General features: G+C 35.2%; 1 protein-coding gene across 3 annotated transcripts in view; it reads left to right on the top strand.

Annotated features, from left to right (window-relative positions):
* NKAIN2 (sodium/potassium transporting ATPase interacting 2) overlaps positions 1-19,323 on the top strand; it is a 541,273-nt gene that overhangs the window by 285,731 nt on the left and 236,219 nt on the right. For 2 of the 3 annotated variants that reach the window (XM_064649618.1, XM_064649616.1), the window contains exon 3: positions 5,848-5,928. The exons of the other annotated variant lie outside the window; for it this stretch is intronic. In XM_064649618.1, coding sequence (XP_064505688.1) covers positions 5,848-5,928 — 81 coding nt within the window. The remainder of the gene's footprint in view (positions 1-5,847; positions 5,929-19,323) is intronic. 3 annotated transcript variants of the gene reach the window in all.

Genomic DNA, 19,323 nt, shown 5'->3' with positions numbered 1-19,323 from the left:
AAAGGAGTGCATATCCACACAGTGCAGTGTTACTATCTTATTTTTTATGTCACCAGTAAAATACTTTTAATAGGCTCTCTAACACTGGGAATTTTGCCTTTGAGAAGTTTGGCTTTCCAAACAGCGAGGTTAGAGTGATCAGACACTGAGAGATGAACTGAGCCCTGAAAGTGCCTTTCCTCTCAATTGACTGCAATGGGAATCTAGATGCTACTCAGAGGAGGACATCTGCATTGCAGACATCTAATTGTGGGCAGATGGATATTTCTCTGACAGTAATGTTCTCTGTAGAAATTCAGCTTCTTTTATGCAAAAGGGGCTGATGCCGTGTCTTCAGAAGGAAATCTGTGCTTGTGCTTTCTGTACCCGGCATAATTCTGGCACACAAGAAAATGGAAACAAAACAGAAGAAGCCAAAAGAAAGAAGAAGCCCAGTGAGTCCCACCCAAGCAATAACTCCATGGCTATGAGTACAATGATGGGTGATTGTACATAATAGCAGTATACTGGGCTCTGGGCTGTCACTTCATCCAGTTTCGACCTGAGCTGAATGTGCCTCAGCTTTCTTCTTGTCTTTTATGCTTATGAATCCTTCTCACACAAATTAAGGGGAAAATAGAGTTAATAAACTCCTATATAAAATCAGGACTTATAACTGAGCTCAAGGACTTTGAAAGTTTATACATAGCCATTAGGTGTCTGGAAGCCTCTGGAAAGAAATTTTAAGCAACATTTGCTCTGTATCTGAAAGCGGGGATTGCTCAAGAGTAAAAAACTATCACAACAATAATCTTCTGTTTGGTAGTGACCAGTTCTGATGCACTTGACAGTTCAGCAGCTTTCAGTCAGTCTTGGCAGAGGACTAATTATTAAAGTGTAACAAGTAATTATTAGTGTAAAAAGTTACACTAATTATTAAATTGTAACAAGGAAGTAAAATATCAGACAGAATTTTTTTATCTGAGGGAACAAAGGGAAGGAGAAAAAATATATATAAATTTGTGACTAATGAAAGACTGAAGAGCCATGGATTCACAATGCCAATGGGTTAAAAAATTCCCTGGTAAAGACAAGCAGAAAACTAGAATGTCATTGCAATCTGAGACAGAAAACTCCAACAACTCAAAATGGATGCTACAAAATCAGTTCATATTTGCTTAGAAACAGAAGCTCACGAAGATGGACAGTGCTCTGATACTATAGACATGATTAATTAAAAATAAATAAAAAGAAATAAAAGACTGCAAGAAATATCTAAGTCCTAATGATATGAAGAATCCAGACAAGCAAAACTAGTGCAACCTCTACGCTGTGACAACCAAATGAAAAAAATCCAGATAATTATGTCATTCTGCAAAAACTTCCCAGTACACTGAGGAAAGTGAATGAACATTTATTGAAGTTGAACTGGTTGCACAAAACTCTCTGCTTCGAGGAATATTATTTGTTGTCAAGACTACTGGTTTTGGCCCTGAGCTCTCTTCCATTGAGGCCTGTAGGTAACTGCTGGGCAGGGAAGACTTTCATCTGGATCATTAAAAGCAGAGCATGGTTGCTCTTTGTGTTAGGTTGCTGAGAGCAACAGTTCTGTTTAAAACATCTGGTCCTCACACATTCAGTAACTGTATCTCTACTGGATGAGAATTTTTCTTCTGATTCCTCTTTGGAGACCTTGTATCCCTTGGTCAAATGTGTTTGTAACTGACTCACATATCAGAAAAGAATTTGGGAGCAAAAGAAATGCCATGTAAAGTTCTGTGGAAAAAAAATGCTTGAATTTAAAATGATCAAAGCTTTCAGATTTGCTGACTATTTATACTTGAAAGGTATGTGACATATTTCTCCTTCAAGCAAAGAGTTACAAGAGTATTAGATGTGAGCTCTGGTGACCAGGTTTATACAACAGGCAATAGTGGGCTACCTGAAACTTTCATTCTTGTGCCCTTGTAATCATTTTTCTATTCAGCTGAGGAATTAAATCTAGTGATTTAATTTCTTTGACCTTCAGTTTCCCTGTTAGTAAAATGTAGATAATGTTACCTAGCCAGCTTTGACAGAAGTGTTAAGAAGAATGTATGGATTCTTATTTCTGGAACCAGTATTTCAATATTTCAGTTTTCCATTTGCTTATGATGATTCATAGCAAATTTTCAAACATGTATCAATAGATCATAAGATAGCTAATTATTTTCAATTTTTTTGCAGAGGGTTATAAATTCATGTTTATTTCAAGAATTGTAAGCATATTATAACATGTAAGAGCTGTATCGATATAATTTATTTTACAAATAAAAGGAACTTTTAGTGATTGGCTAAAAATTTTCCAGATAGTAAGTATTCAAACATTCAGTCTTAACCTTCCAATTATACCTCTTTCCAGTGTGGAGCTCCATAAAAATAATAAACTGCATTGTCATTGTTGTGCTTCCTGTCAGTATCTCCTGCTTGGTCAATGTGTATTTATCAAAATCCTTGTCTTGTTGATATGTGACTGCTGTAGCATTGTGGTGGTTTCTGTCAGATAATGCAGCTGTCTTGAACTCCCACATATAAGAAAAAATATAGCTATAGCCCTTTGAAGAACTCTTATAAAATGTTTCTAATTAGACACATATGAGAGAGTGCCAGAGGGATTTGTTCATTGTCACAGATCTTCAGAGCTGAATTTCTGCAACAGTTTGCTGAAGCACATAGACAACAAGAGGCATTTATGACTGCATGTGAGATAAGAGATGTGCTAGATCTGAAACATCAGAAATAAGAAGCAGTGGGAAACAGAAACATCCTTGTATTTCAAGACAACTAAACAGTGTTTATCCACGGCATTCAGGCAACAAATACTTAATATAACGTTCAAAAGGAAACAGTTTAAAGCATACTTTTACAAGAAATTTTTAACCTTATCTGTAGTCCAGTATGAACAGATGTTCCTTTAAAATAGTGTATCTAAATGGCAGATAAACTTGTCATTTTTTGGTGATAGACTAGACAGTGAAAAAGTTTTACTTCTTCATGTAATAAGGTTCTCTGCTGGGACAAGCAGGTCCCATGTACCTTGGAGTGTTCTGTTGAATGCGCTGTGCATGATGAGCTTTTTAACCAGGTATCACTTACATGCAGTGTGACAAGTTGTGCCATGAACAGCCAATCTAATGAAACCTAGTTTCCAGTGTCTCTCTCCCTAATTTTTTCCCTTCATGTTGACTGGTAGATGATGGTCTTGTAAGTCTTTCTGTGTAGAAGGATTTAATAGAGTGTCTATTCCCATTTGTAGTCCTCTTTTCCTGAAATTTGGTAAAAAAAATCCTCAGATCTTCTATGGTTTTGTCCAGTTTGCTTAAAATTGTTCTGAAGCACAAAAGATCTTTCAAGGGAACAGACATTGCACATAAATACTACTTTGTCAGTCTCTTTTTTTTGAGAAACCAGTCTAAATGCAGTATTTAGAATTTTCACTAAAAGAAATCCACATGTCAGAAGGACTACTTGTATTAACTCCATCAGAATATGTAACATTGCAGTATTAAAATAAATGGCAAAACCCAGCAAGTTAAAATGCTGCAGAAAATGCAGCAAAAATGCCAAATTAAGGTTGCTGAATCTAAATTAATGTTTTCTTCTCTTGTATTTGTAAAACTCCATGTTACATGTGAAGCCAGGTGTACTGTGAGCAAGCTACAGGAAAATGACATGCTCAATATACTTAATGTCTCAGAGTTGGGTTAAAAAATATTGGATGCGTTTCACAGATTTCACAGAGTATTCTGTGCTGGAAGGGATCCACAAAGATAATGAAGTCCAGCTCTTAAGTGAATGGCCCATAAGAGGATCAAACCCACAACCTTGGTGTTATTAGCACCATGCATCTGAACTAAGTTCCTATTTTCTAAAGTTTTATTAGGAGCCCTCAGTCAAAGAGTAGACATGGATTATCGAGGCCATTCCTGGATAAATCCCTGCAAAATCTGATCCATGCCGGTTGTGTTGTAAACAGAGATTGGACCAGGTGACCTCCAGAGGGACCCTCCTGACCTAAATCTATCATCTGTGACCAAAAAGAGCTGACCTATAAAGTATATGTAATCTGTATGCTTTAAATTACTTGAAATTACTTCTGTATAAATCAATTCTAGCCTTTAAAGCTGTGTTAGCCTTCATTAAACCAAAATAATATTTCTCATAATACTTTATAAATCTGTACATGGTCTATTTAATAGCTAGGCTAGCTAGCAATTATTTTGTTATCTATAAAAGTAAGAAATTAGAACAGATCTAAATTTTAGTCATATTGGGTATAATCTCACTTTAGATCCTGAGAAAGGATAGAATTGTATTATTTTCACAGTATCTAGAAGATTAATGAGAAAATGGCATATTCAGGGATAGACAATGTGATACAAAACAGCACTTGCAAGAGAAATGCAAGAAGAATTCTACATCTGTTGTTACTGAATTTAGAGAATGAGGTTGTCATTCATGACAAACAATAGTTCATCGTGTATTTCTTTTGTGGGGGATGGATAGTATAAAGTCCGAAATATTGTCTGCTTATTCAGAATGTAAACACGGAGGTGTGCAGAAAATAGTGTTTCCTGATTTGGAAATGTAGTTTATCAAGGTTTAATCAGTATAGTTTGAAGAAAAAAATATAAGACATGAAGAATAAGTCTGTAAATACTTTAGAGAAATGGGGTGGTGTTACAAAAGGAGACAATAGCTCTCATCTATAACAGAGAGGGAATAGTGTCCTATCACTTGTATTTCACACAAACACAGTGCCATGTGGAATGAAATTAGCAAACGTGCAGAATTGAATTGTGAACAACTAGAGGATAGCTACAACAGCCATTAGAAAAACATTTGTAGATCCTAAAGTTTATTAGATGACAGACTAATTTGTCAAGGGAAGTTCTCAAGTACAAACATTAGATAAGAGTAGCAATTGCAGGTCAAACTTTATTATATGAGATTCTCTAGCATTATAGCAGGGGAATGTAGATTCCAGTTCTAGCACATAAGGTCTTACAAATACAAAACAGAAGCAAAATAGTGGACAGAAGGATAGAAAACATACTCCATTATTCATCAGATACATGAATAAGAAGTTTTGCAACTACCAATGAATATATATTGCTTAAGCATGCATCATTCTCCTGTATGCTCTAAAACAAAACAAACAAACCAGCCAAACCCCACCCCCACTCCCCAAGAAATTAACAGTTTAAAATGCAGCCTGCTCCTTGAGGGTGTTGAATAATTATGAACTATGCTTTGGAAAGTCACAAAATATATTGATAGAGGCAGCTGTCAGGACCGAATCCCTCCATATTCTGTAGAAATGCTGCAAAATAACCTATATATATATAGGTTTATTTTCTTCAGGTTATATATATGTTTGGTTTGTTGAGACTAAACCTGAAGTGTTGCAGAATCCAGTGCCTAATTCAATTAGACTGTTATTTGGTAAGTTATGTTTGAATAACCATTTGAATAAACAGCTTTGCACTTCTAATGTATAATTAAGGTTACATGTCTCTATATTGTAGTATTCCCCATTGGAACAAAAATAAGAGATACAGAGTAGTCTCAAATCAAATGTAAGATCTATCAGCTGTTTTCTGATATAGATTTTATGATCCGATTAAGTACTCACTAGGTCACTCTAAACTGTGTCTGGGAAAGGGAAGAATTTATTCCTGGTTCTATTTTGCGTATAACATTTTTATCCATATGCACCATATTTATAGTCTGGTTTTGTCTTGGGCTGAACTAGTGGTCTAATGAACTAAGTTTAACTCAGTTGATAGTGGAATTGTTAATGCAGTGTTTCTCTCTTCCTCCCTACAGTATGCTGTCTGGCTGGTTCTTTGGGTTACGTGGAACGTGTTTGTTATCTGCTTCTATTTGGAGGCTGGGGACCTTTCGAAGGTAATTTACCATTGGATAATTCAAGCCATCAGCACTTTGTTAACATGCCCCAGTCAACAACAGATTGTGCTCTGTTTTACTCATCCTTTTTGTGTTATCAAGAGTGTAGTAGTATGATGGAAATCTGGAATATTCTGGAGCGTTAGAAATTTTTAAACTAGAAAGTAATGAGCATATGCATTCTGATGCCCACAAAAATAATAGTATATATGTTTTAAAAGAAAATTTCTTCTTTTTGCCCCTCTCAGTAGTCTTGCAGTGCAAATTTCACCCCTATGAGAGACATTAATTAATACTCTCATGAATACAAAACATTGCCATCTCAGGGGTAAACAAATATTTATTGTACCATTTAGCTTGCTGTTACTTAGCTGGATTCGATTCAGGGTTCTTTACATCATGGCATAACAATTACAAAAGAAGGGGTCTTTCATTAAATTAAGTTGTAAATGGAGATGCCAGAACAGATTTCCTTTTGGCTGCAGCAGTGATTTTTAAGTTTGTGCTTACGGTAGTAATGTTATGCTTGAACACTTATACACAGTAAAGATCCATAGGAAAAATATATTTTCCCAAGAATTACATATTTATAGGGTTTTATTGACACTGCAAGTGATAACACATAAAGTGGCAGTTGGTAATGGCTCAATCCAACATTTCAAACCAAAACTTCTACTTTCTAAGGTGTTCCCAGAAAGCTGGCAATTTGTGGGATAAAAGATTAGCAGTGGCAACAAATTATTTTTTAGAGTAATACACTTCTAAATATTGTTGCCCGTGCTGAATTATGCTCACAGTGCTATGAACTGACCATCAAGGAGAATCTCGTGTCAAACAGATCACATTCCATTCTTGACTTAGATTTTTAATAGGGAGTTTAGCCCAACTGTAAATTAAAGATGTAATTCTCTGATCCTTTGTGAGTTACTGATATCTTATGATACAGAAAGTTAAACACAATTATAGGAAAAATAAATGGGGCAAAGATACTTCCTTACCTGTATTTTGTTTCAAATCACCCTCAATGTACAAAAGCTACTGGAGACAAGAGTATTTCATTCCCATGTATTCTGTTTCTTCAAAAGATACTGACTTCAAAAAGGATCAGAATTTCATTTCCCGAGAGTGTAAAGTACTTTTCTGCAGGTAAAACATTACACTTTCTGGGTTTTATATCTTCAATCTCATTAAAAGCTTGGCAAAAAACATAGTAAATAAAAGAACTTGCCTATCTTTTTTTTTGGTTAAAATACTTTCTTTATTGCTAAGTGAACTAATGTACATAACAAACTCAGCACCTGTTGTACAATTATACTCAATCCAATCCGCCCTCTTTCCACCCACTTGTTTCAACCACCTGCATTCCTACAGTTGTAAATGTTGGGATGCTTATCTTGTCTGGGGAAGTGAAAGGGGATGGAAAAAGAATGGAGAAAATAGAGGCAGCTGTTTGAGTACTGTGTCTTAATGGGTATAAAAACAGCTTAAAAACACTAGTAAGTGCTATTTGGAATAAAAATGGGCTACAAACGGTACCTAAACCTTGAACTGATATTTTTTCTGTAGTCTAGGGGTGTGTCATCTAGAGTTTTCCCAACAAACCATAGAGTTCAGGCCTACGCTTGAATGCAGTTAAATTTTTTATTTGGTCTTTAGAGGTATTATTTGTTCCAGTGATATGATTTTCCTTGAAATACCCAGTAGAGTATATTCCTTGCACTTCAACTGGCTTTCAGAGCAACAGAATTGCTAAAAAGAGAAAGCAAAGGAAAAGTTCCTACAAAATGGATTCAAGAAATAGATAGAGATCTATTCTAAAAAAGGTCTAATTCACATTTGAGGCATCACTCTCCACTCCTTTTCAACTGTGAATAATATGTCAAATATGTCAAAGCTCCCCTACATGATCGAATATTCTGCAAGATCTAGGGACTAGAAATATATGTCTAATGGAAACATATCCTCCTGTTCTAGGAGGATAAACCTTTTCAGAATCTCTGACTGTTTTACTGATGTAGGTTTCTTACAAAATGGATCACTGTAAGTGTTACGTCTCTCAGTCATACTCATAAATCTTGCACTGAATCTTCTTTATTATTTATATTTTCATCTGGGAATAACTGCAACTTTAAATCTGTAGTGATAATCCTACATATTTTGTTTATTTGGAATGGCATGTAGAACCTTGAGAAAAGCTCTGGGTCTGAATTGGTTCTAAACAGAGAATAAAAAATAACCTGTAGGCAAGTACTAGGGGGATGCCTCTGAGGTTGTAAACTGTAAGAGAGGATCTTGTGCAGCATGGCTTTAAGAATTGATGGATTAAAATTACAGCCTAATAATAGTTCAGATGGGTATAGTTTATTTTTATATATATAATTCATAGCTTACTACCGAATAAAATAAAAGCAAGACTGGTGTTTTTCAAGTTTTGTGAACAGCTTTCATTCTATGTACGTGTACAACAATTTTTCCATCATCACCTGCTAATACAATGGAGAGGACATATTTCACTGTTATTATTAACCATTGCTTTTGATAATTATAACAAAAGGCTTGCTAACTTCATCCTTTTTTTTTTATTTAAGTTGTGGGGGCATAGATCATGACATTTTTACAGTTTCTCATTATTACACTGAAACAGGTCTGCAAAGACAGAAATTTTTAGAACAATAAGACAGGGAAATCCGTTTGCATTATACACCATTGCAATCATAGATACCTTGTGAGAAATGGCATCGCACTAAGTATTTTCTATCTTCAAGGCACAGTTATCTTTGCTGAAATTCTTTCACATCAAGCTGGAATATTTATGGCTTTATAAGAAAGGTTTGTAACAAAGAGGAAGTGCAATGACTTGTTCTTAACCTTGATTTTTATGTGGATCTGTGAATGAATACCTAGAAAGCCCACTTCTCAAACTTACTTTTCAGTATTACTCTTCGAAAACATTTAATTAGTCTGCGTGTTGTTTTGCTTGCTGGTGAGTGCCATACTCAGTATAAGTAGGACTTTTTGGTTTCAGGATTGGTAATGTTTATTTTGGCCTGTGGCTAAGCAAATGTAGCATATGAAAAGCATAACCTCTTGTCTTGAATAAGCCACATCTAAAGTACACTAGTGAAACAAAAGAGTAAAACATAATAGAAAGCATTTCTGAGAAAAATGTAATATTTCTGTGATTTTTTTAAACCGAGGAAAGGACATAATGAGATAGATTCAGCTATCTCAGAACAACAACAACAACAAAATACTCATGTGATTAAGAAACAGTATTCTTGCTTCAAGGCATTTGAACGCTTCCCCTAATGATGCCTAATGATGCCTAATGATCCCAAAAGGAGAATAGAAGCAGAATAAGACCGATCATACTCCTATTTTTGGTTTAGAAATGAGTAAAAATTTTTTTGCTGAAAAGAATGTGTGGCTGAGCTTATGCTGCTGCTATCATAAGCATAATGGGTGGAGATACTGCTACTGTCGGTTTCTGGAAGTCAAGGCAGAGGCTGGGCTTGGGATGTTGAACAAGGGGAACCAGCTGGGATTCAGGATCCAAAGCAGCCCTTGATGCACATGATTCCAGCCTTGATTCAGTACTTTGGTTCTCTTTGCATGCAACCCTATTTGTGTGACCAGATACAAGAGCTCTCCTCTCACTACTGCCTGGCTGAGCTCTGGAATTACTTTGGTGTAGTCCCTAGAGTATTATGTGTTTGTGACCAAGAAAGCACTTTTTATAAACTCATTTTAACTGTCAAAATTGGTTTATTTTCTAGTTTTGTGGCATTCTTTGCATCTTCCTTATTTGTACTTAATAATATACAAATGTTACATTTAATCTATTAAATCATAAGGTTGTACTTTTATATCTTTTGACACAAAAATTTCAATTTTAAAAATCAAACACTCCTGTATCAAGATATGCCAGAATTAAGATTGTTTGACTTCACATGATTTAGCTCGCTCATTAGATTAATTTTTATATAGCTTTTAATTACGCAGTCACAACTGTATTTTTTTCTTTTTCACTATCCTTTCCTTAATCCCTATACCACATGGCCTATTTTAGAGATGAAGGTCTGGGAGTTGAGTGACACTGCCATACTGGATCTTACTCCATGTACTGCAGCAGTGAGAAAAAAATATAGAAGTAAAACCTGTACTTCAGTTTGGATCTGAAAACATGTAGAATAAGAATATGAAAGGTTAGGTACAGAACCATGGTACCTAAGAGCTCTAAGCACACTGGTGATATTGTGTACATGGCTCACCCTATGTAGTTGGAGTGTGGTTCCTGAAGATTTTAGTACTCATTCTACAGATATGAGTTGCAAGCTATTGTTCTAAAAAAAAGAACTTTCTATTTGCATTCAAATTACTTCCTTTCCTATATTGCCCTGAACTGCAACAGGGGAACATGAAATAATAAGGAAGACTAAAAAATGAACTTATTTAAAATTGAAATGGTTAAATATGATACAAAGAACTGAATGTACCATAGTCATTAAAATGTAAGCTTAAGGAAAATTTGTTATCAAGTTGCTTCCTGCCAGAAGTTTTAATGGAAATCAAATATTTTTGACCACTTTGTCTCCTACCCACCCCAAATAACTGGAAATATAAGATAACAGACTTACAAAATCACAGACTTATTCATGTGAAGAGACCTCTCAAGGTCAGTTAATCCAGTCTCCTGCTCAGAGCAGCACCAACTTAAAAGTTCTATCAGGTTGCTCAGAGTTTTAGCCAGGCAAGTTTTAAAAGTCTCCTAGAATAGACATTTCACAACTTCTCTATTTCTTAACCACTGTCATTGTGAAAAAATTTCTACTGATAAGCAGCTGAAATTTCCATTGCTGAAATCTGTGACATTGCTTCTTGTCCTTTCACTGTATACCTCTGAGAAGAGTCATGCTTCATCTTTTCTAACACTCCTTTTAGGCTTTTAAATGAAGTTTAGTACTTCAGCTTTCTATTTGTCCTTTCTGCAGTTGAATTCCTATTTCCAACCACAGACAGCTTGTTGCACCTCACAAGAAAAAAGCTATATATTGTGTCATAAATAATCAGTTCACTTTTCACAATTTTACATGCTTTACTATGGAAGAGAAATGAAGGATCTTTACATATATGTAAAGCTATATAGTATCTTAGGTAAAATGGGGAAAGATGAAGGTTATCCATGTTTGGAAAAAGTAAAAACACATTCAAAAAGAATTAGAACCTTTTAGTTTACAGACAATTCCATTTATACCAGTGTTTAAGTTTCCTGATATTGTATTTAACAAAACATTGAAAATATTTAATCTAAACCTTGCAGTCAAGTAAAATGCTGCAAATGTATAACTCTTCCTCTTTCCTGCTGAAGTGAGTATGAAACCAAAATCTGATGAAGTCTTCTCAGTAACTGATAGGTAGTGGTAGGAAGACTCTCTAATGGCATTGCTGAGAAATACCCTTGGGGAGAGAGACAGCTCTTCAAGGCAGAGGAACTACTGAAGAAATGAAGATTTAGGGAGAGAGTTTGCAAGTATTGTCCACTCTGTATCTGAACTGCAAGTTAGTCTTTTTCCATATAATGAAATCAGAGGAATAAAGATGTAAGAATGTAAGAAATGTAAGAAAACATGTTAGTGGGATTCTCCAACTGCCAAAGTGCACTGTGATTAAAGTCAGTGTTTTCATACTCATAGTCATGGCTCATAGTAAAGTAAGGCCAGAAGGGACTTCAGGATATGGCTAGTCCGTTCTCCTGCCTCCAGCCAGGCTAACCAACCTTAGCTATGGGAGAGCATCTTATGCAAAAGATCTTAAGGAGGAAATGAGCAGTTTAGAAATCCACTCACATATGACACTCATGCATTAACAACTTTTCATCACTGAGCCCTCCTTTCCTTTGTTGATCCGAGATGCTGTTCCAGGATTAGCCAGATATGGCTGACTTTTAGTGGCTGTAGGGCAGCCCAGTCTTTTTTCCTTTTCCATTAGTTGACTCTAATGGGAAGAGGAAGAGGCAGCAATGGTTGTAGCACTTCCTGTAAACAAATTAACACCAGTACTGCATTGCTGGAGGAAATAAATGCAAGGTGTAAGAGGAAATATGTTTCTTCCTACCATTCCCACTTGTCCACGCTATCTTATTCAGCAAAGTTGTCAGGACCAACCAGAAATAGGCACCTTGTAATATTTAGTATTTTTCCACTTGAATATCCCAATATTTGCAAGCTAACATCCACCTATGTGTCTGCCTTTCACATACCACTGCTTGGATTGATACCTAGTTGCTCTGAAATCCAGTTTATATCCAAATGCAAATTAACTACAATAATGCAAATTAATTCAGGGTATGATTTGCATAGCTTGTCACTCATGTTGCTTAAAAACATGCTGGCTATGAGTGCTGAACACTTTATGCAGCTAATATACTCTGATTTTAAAGGGAGGGTTTGATACACAGATGAAGCTGATGAAAGAAGGAAAGAAAAGAAATGGGTAATTCATCTTCAGCATAACTCAGTTGTAACAAAGTAATGAACTTGGTAACAAGATTGAATTTATCCCAGTCACAAATTCATTCTACATTGCTTTGTGTCCATTAGTAGAATTGTTATACTGCTTTGATTCCACATTTACTAGTTATTTTTGTAAGGTGGTGGTCATTAACAGTTAAATGTCAATGTCACACATTCTTTAACAAAACAACCTGCGGGATGGTTAATTTTGAACATATTACCTTCCTTGGATGTTGTTTTACCAGATGTCCTGTTAAGATAACAGAGAAATTAAATTAGTTTTCAACTCAAAGCATCTGGTTAACTTTGTAGGTAAATGCCTTTGAGCAGTAAATCTGACCAAGGTTTTCAGATAAATAGCTATCAGAATGTTTTAAGTAAATGACTTTATTTTTTCACTTCCATTACTTAGGGCAGATTTGACATGCTTGATCATATATCTAACAGATGAAAATTGAAAATAGTCCTGGCAACCAGCAGTGTTAGGTTATTCAGAGGGTAGTTTCATGGGTAGATACTATTAAGCTTGCTAATGGTTTCATAAAATTTAGTTTTGTGGCCTTTTTTAAACCTCAATATCTTTTCCAGCTAGAAGATAACTGATTATAAAATTTAATCTGTTTCTTACTGTAGACATGGCATATGGTAGAATACATTTAGATAAAAGCAGAATTTTTCATCTCTTTAATGGTGAAGAAAATTGTATTAGAAAATCATTCAAAGTATAGAAAAATATGAAATATGATTGCATAGATGTTGCTAATTGTAACAACTTTATCTTTTAAAATCCTGGGGTTATTTTTTTTGAGTTTATGAATAAACATACATCTGCATGTTGATTTATGTATGCAAACTTTTCCCATAATCTAATATTTTTGCACTGAATATAGGAACACATGAAAATGAGTAAGTGTAGTGACTGATCAGATGATAATTTCATATGACAATTTACATATCTGTACATATATATTGAGTACCTTAGTTATGCCGTTAAGATTGCTAAGCACACATTTTAGCATTTTCCTTAAAACTTTTAGTGACAGGGAAGCTATATATCTAAAGGCAGTGCCGTGGATATTTCTGCCAATCTTTTGAATGTTACAGCCAAGCCATTGCAGAAAAATATCTAAATATATACTTATGAGATTACTTTCTAATATTTTTTAATTATATTGCACTACCATCTAGTGGCCCCACTTTGATATCAGGGTGCCATTATACTGTGAGCCCTAGACACACATAGTATAAGTAGACCTTGTCGTATATGGTACATAGTCTTAGTACATAATTTTGTGAGAATAAGAGAATAAGCAGAAACCAAAATATAGTAGAATGTTGCAAGAATCCTAACAAGTGCTATATCTTTCAAACTCTTCATGAAGTCTGGATTTTCACAACTTTCTCATCATATTTTCCCCATGTTTCTCATCTCTGCGAGTATTGATAATCAAGTGACACAAAACCCTACTTTTACAGCTTTTCATGGTCTACCTCTGCAAGGAAACCACTTCTGTATGCTGTGGTGCACCATTGCTAGTGTTTCACCAGTTGTTTAAGACACTGGGGGAAAAATCTGTTGAATTTGCTTAAAATGAAAGATCATAAGGTAAATTTATTTCTAGTCAAGCAGATGCTCAGAAGATCACAGCTACGGAATGCATGTTTGCTATGACAGCTCTTCTAGGGAGTTATCTATGCCTCTCATATGCAGTACCGTTCCTATGGGTATATGAATCAGCTATGGAACAGGAGCTGAAGGATTATTTACCATAGTTGAAAGCAGGGGAGTCTGACAGAGCAACCACTCATCTTTCGTAAAAGTATAAAAATATAGGAATATATGCTCTGCTTTTTAAATTTCACTGTATCATGGTGTCAGCTTTGTGTTTTATTATTTATTCTTTTGGGGTACAGATGCAATACTTTAACATAGTCCCTAACATTTTTTTGTTCTAAACGTAGATGAAATGGCTAGAATATACTTTCCCCACATCTGCTTTTACTCTAAATATAAATGAATAATTGACCTTCAATAATAATCTATCAGATAAAATCCATCTTGTGAACCTGGGGTCTACCAGAAATTTTAAGGCAGCACTAAACCCATACAGTTTCTGAGGAGCTTTGTATTACTTGGAATTTCTGAAAGAAACCATTCTGATCCTTATGGCACTAAAAATTATGCCAGTGTTATTCCTGTAGGAAATAAAAATTCTGTATTGCTATCAGCGTATTTTCACATGTGAGTAAGCATTTATTGAACCTGGGAAAGCAATGTGAGCTGTGAAGTGCTCTCCTTTTTTGATCCTGTTTAATATTGACCGCCCCATATTCCTTTCTTATCACTGCAATGGTAGAAGCAAGCTCACAGGCCATGTATTGAAAAAGACTGTGGTGACTGATTATCTCTTACAGTGGTTCATCCTCTTATAGCATTCCGTATTAGCAGTTGCCCTTCTGCTGGAGACTCCCACTCCCATGTTTCTGCTAGAGTACTAAAGCACTTGAACATTCATGATCTATGTCTAGGCTAAAATATACAGGTGTGTCTTACGCCACTTTGAGCAGCCACATAAAGTATGTTCTTACACACACACACAAATTTACACTGAAGCAGGTGAATAGCTCCTACAGAAGGCACTAATAAAAAGCTAAGGAGACAGTAATGTGTTTAAACTGTCAGAAATATTTCAAAGCAAATGTCTTCCCTAGTCACAGAGCTATGCTATGCTTTCTGCACCACAAGAGAATTTACAGAAATCTCCTTAACCATTTAAACAGGTTACATATTGCAATGTAACTATTCAACGTACAACAGAAATTATTTTTTTCTTCTTGTAAAACTGTTACTTCAAAACTGTAGAATTATTTTAAATATTAGTATTTTTTTCACATAATTTTTCTTCCTTTCTCATTACACTAAAAGGAATGTTTCCAAAACTGGTACTGAAATGCAATGATCTGTGGTATATGAATTAGTGAATTAACTAATCCATATACCATCCACTGATAACAGTGTAGGATTTGATGATGGATTTTTATTAATTGTCCATAATAAACAGAAAAAATATTCTTTGGCAAAACCTCATTGGCTTCAGTGATGTCACACTGCAGCTGACAGCACATTCTCAGCTGGTTTTGTTTTGTTGATACCATATGCTCAGAATGAAGGACTAGCTATGAAAAATATTTGCTCTCCTTTTCTAATAACCCACTAAATTCAATGATGAGTTTATCCCCAGAGGGTAAGTTCACTCTAGTGTTGTTTTCAAAACTTTCTGCTGCTATTTCAATGATAATAGTTTTAAGGAGCATCCAGTGCTATAGTAGCGGTGTTACATTCCACTTATCAAACTCCCACAAATACCTGTTTGGGTAGAAAATGGATTCTGTGTTTTGAGGGTAGGATTTGATTGATTAAATAACCTTCTGAATTGAACTTAAGTGGGTTTCATGCTAAAAGCCTGTTCTTTGGCAGGCCATAGTGTAACTCTGGCTATTTTTCTTCCACGCTACAATAGTTGAGTAATTCAGCAATAATGAGGTGATCAGTAAGGTGCTGGGTCTAAGTATCTCACTGGTATCTTTAAAGTGCCAATGAATTTTTTTACTAGAAAAACTGCTGTTTGCAATTTAGAGAGGGAGTAAGACCAGAGTGCTCAAAACTATGTGAAGAAGCCAGTTCCTCCTCTATGGATAATTGAGATATACCTCACTACTTAGATGAAAAAAAAAGGTGTTGGATTTGTCAGGCTTTTGACCATATATTAGAAGTGAAGGGCTCTGCCTGTATAGGGGCTCTTCTATGACTTCCAGTCAGATGCACAAAGCAATCTCCCTCTTCCTCTCTTTTTTTGGCAATTTTATATTTGTCACACCTCTCTTTTCCTCCCTCCTCTTATTCAAGCTGAACACTTTTTTTAATCTTGGCTTTGCTCACCTCTGGCACATTCCTCTGACAGTTAACCAAATGTATCCTAGCTGGATTTGGCTAAACTGGCAAGTTTTATTTTGATTTGGCAGTATGGGAAAACACTGTATTTGAGTGCATTTTCATTTATGCATTTCTCTTTAGCCGTCATTTACAGTTTACACTAATTGTTGTTATTCTTCACTGCCCATTGTGACCAAATCCATTTGATTCATTGACTTCCCACAGGTGTTCTTAAAACACGAGTATGAGACATTTGTCCTGCAGCATTAATGATGGGAATTGATTTGCATTAGGTGGACAAGTTAACCAGATGTAACATATTTGTTTATCTTAAAGACATTTTTTTTATATTTTTTTCCTCATTGGAATATCGATACAGAGTTTATGTAGGTGTATTTGTTCTTTCATACATTGCATATCACATCCTAATATAAATTGTAATGAAACATTGTTAAACGTATTAATGATATAATCTGGATAATATACAGTATAATAACTTCTTGCATAAGTATTCACATAAGAATTATATAAAAATTGTTACCGAGGGTTGTGCAAAGGTTATCTGTGAATATTATAATTTACCCAACTGCACTTAATCCTGGGTGTTCAAATGGCAATGTAAGAAATACTGCCATGGGCAATGCTGAAAGAGATTCCTCCATTGGAAAAGCTTCTCTGTAGGCCTAGGGAACAAACCACTCACTTCTATTGAAAAACAAAGAGAGATATGTGTACATATATATATATATTAGGTCAGTATTTTCCACCTCATTTGACAGCACATATATGCTGTCAAATTTCTTTATCCTCGTAGGCTAAATTCTAATTTAATTCTAATTTAATTCTGATTAAATAATATATTGTTCTTAACTCTTGTGCATAAATGTCTTATATTTTTTTATTTATTCTGTCTTGAATAGTTCTTATTCTACTTACTAAATACTGTCGGTGCCTTTGCAAATGCTTTAAAGTAGTTCAATGACAAAACTAGTTTCAACTCAGCACAAGGATATAGATTATAGTGTAATTTGTGTAGAATAAGAAATCTTTGGAGCCTCTAATTGTGCATTTCTCATGGTTGGCAAACAACGATGGGGTTCAAAGCGTGAGATGTTTCCTAAAGCTACAACTTCTGGCTGTTGTGTTTGCCTTCATGAATTCTGTGGTTTTAATTTTTAATAAAGGAAAAAGTCATAAGCTCAGACAGCTGTTTGGAAGAAGACTGCAGGACAGCTTAGAAACAACAGGCTATGATACTATGTAATTAGATATTTTTTCTCTTCATTAGCATATACAACCTGCTACAGGAATGAGAATATAATGATAATTGCCAGGCTCTTGGGTTTTCACACTTAGAAATAGTGTAAAGTACAAATCTGAAGTAATAGGGATTCCTTCAAAAAATGTCTCTGTCTGCATAGTGAAAGCAGCAGCTTATAAAAGACTATGGAGACTTAATTTTGATGTTAAATTTCTGGCAAAGCATCTCCAGGAGATAATAGTACTGATTCTCATTCAGGTCTCAAAGTGAAAATGAGTGTAGCATTCATTCTTTAACTTGTCATTAAAGGACATTTGCCTGTGTCACAGCGTGTAGCATTAATGATAGATTCTGCAGAAAAGAGTTGCCTCTATATGAAAAGCCACAGAAGACTAAAGTTTGTTGGAAAAGCTGGTACGGAAAATTTATTTCATTTGTATACACATTCTGTTTAGCTTTAGGCAATATTTCCATTTTTCACAAGCACAATAATGTGTCCATTAAAAAAAATTTATAAAAAATATATTTTTTACACTGATATCATTCTGTGCTGTATAAGACAGTGCTCTTTTGTTTCCTATCATAAAGAATTATGCTGTCAAAGAGGATAAGTGTCAAGTACCATCTCTTCCATATCTCATACAGATCCAGTGCAAAATATTAGAAGCATATGTAGCAAATTGCTAATAAGTAGAGTATTGTTTCACATATAACTTAGGTATTTGATAACCCTAAGAACTGTTTTCAAATAATAGTCAGATAATCTACTATTTATTTTAAATGGTGAGTTATTGGCAGGATAACACAGACTGAAGAAAACCAGCAAGCCACTGTGAGTCCAGAGGACAAAGATGTGCCTTCTGCTCCTTCTCAGCAGTACATGCCCTGGTTTGCTGCCATCTTCTCATGCCCATATGACATACCCCTTTCCCATGTGTAATTCTTCAGTCTCTCTCACTCCTTTTTACACTTCCCATGTTTTCCTGGACACTTGCCTGATGCAGGTGGTGCTGGGCTGAAACACTCTTTGGAGATCCCTGCTTCTCTGCCTAGACTGCCAACATAGCTTAGATACTTGACTTCTAAGCTGTAGTAAAATGAGCACAATCCAACCCTCAGTGCTTATCACCCACTGAATTCATGATAGTTAAGCACTAATGGGATGCCTTCCTTTAACGCTGGGCTCCTAATATATTTTAAAATGTGGTGCTATGAAACCTAAATTGCCTTTAAATAAGAATTTGAGTGTTTAGTCTGCTAGTAATTTCTGAAAATGGGGTTTGAGTTCTAACAAAAAAATCCTTATCCTTTCTTGAAAATCCTGTGTTTATTGATTTGCCTTCAAGAAAAGAAAAAAGAATAGCAATGGTGGAGGTTTGATTTATAAACATACTAACAAACTGCTTCTTGTTTTCAGTTGGAGTTGCACAGTTTATTTGATTCTCCTCCTTCATTGATTATAATTTTGTTTCAGAGAAAGGCGGTGATGGTTCACACAAAAATTAAAAACCTGCCTACCATGTCTATGAAACAATTGGAGTCAGTTCTGAAAACCTAATAAAAAAATTCATACCAACAACCAGTTTTCGGTTCAGAATATGGAATAGTTGCATTCCTTAAAAAGGCAAATGGAGTAAAATGCATGCTTCAAAGCAAAGAGCAATGTCAAGAATTTGTGGCTCTGTATT

Source organism: Pseudopipra pipra, chromosome 3 (genome assembly GCF_036250125.1).
Source record: "Pseudopipra pipra isolate bDixPip1 chromosome 3, bDixPip1.hap1, whole genome shotgun sequence".
NCBI classification, from domain to species: domain Eukaryota; kingdom Metazoa; phylum Chordata; class Aves; order Passeriformes; family Pipridae; genus Pseudopipra; species Pseudopipra pipra.
Note: the sequence above shows the minus strand (reverse complement) of the source record. Positions and strands in the feature narration are given on the sequence as shown.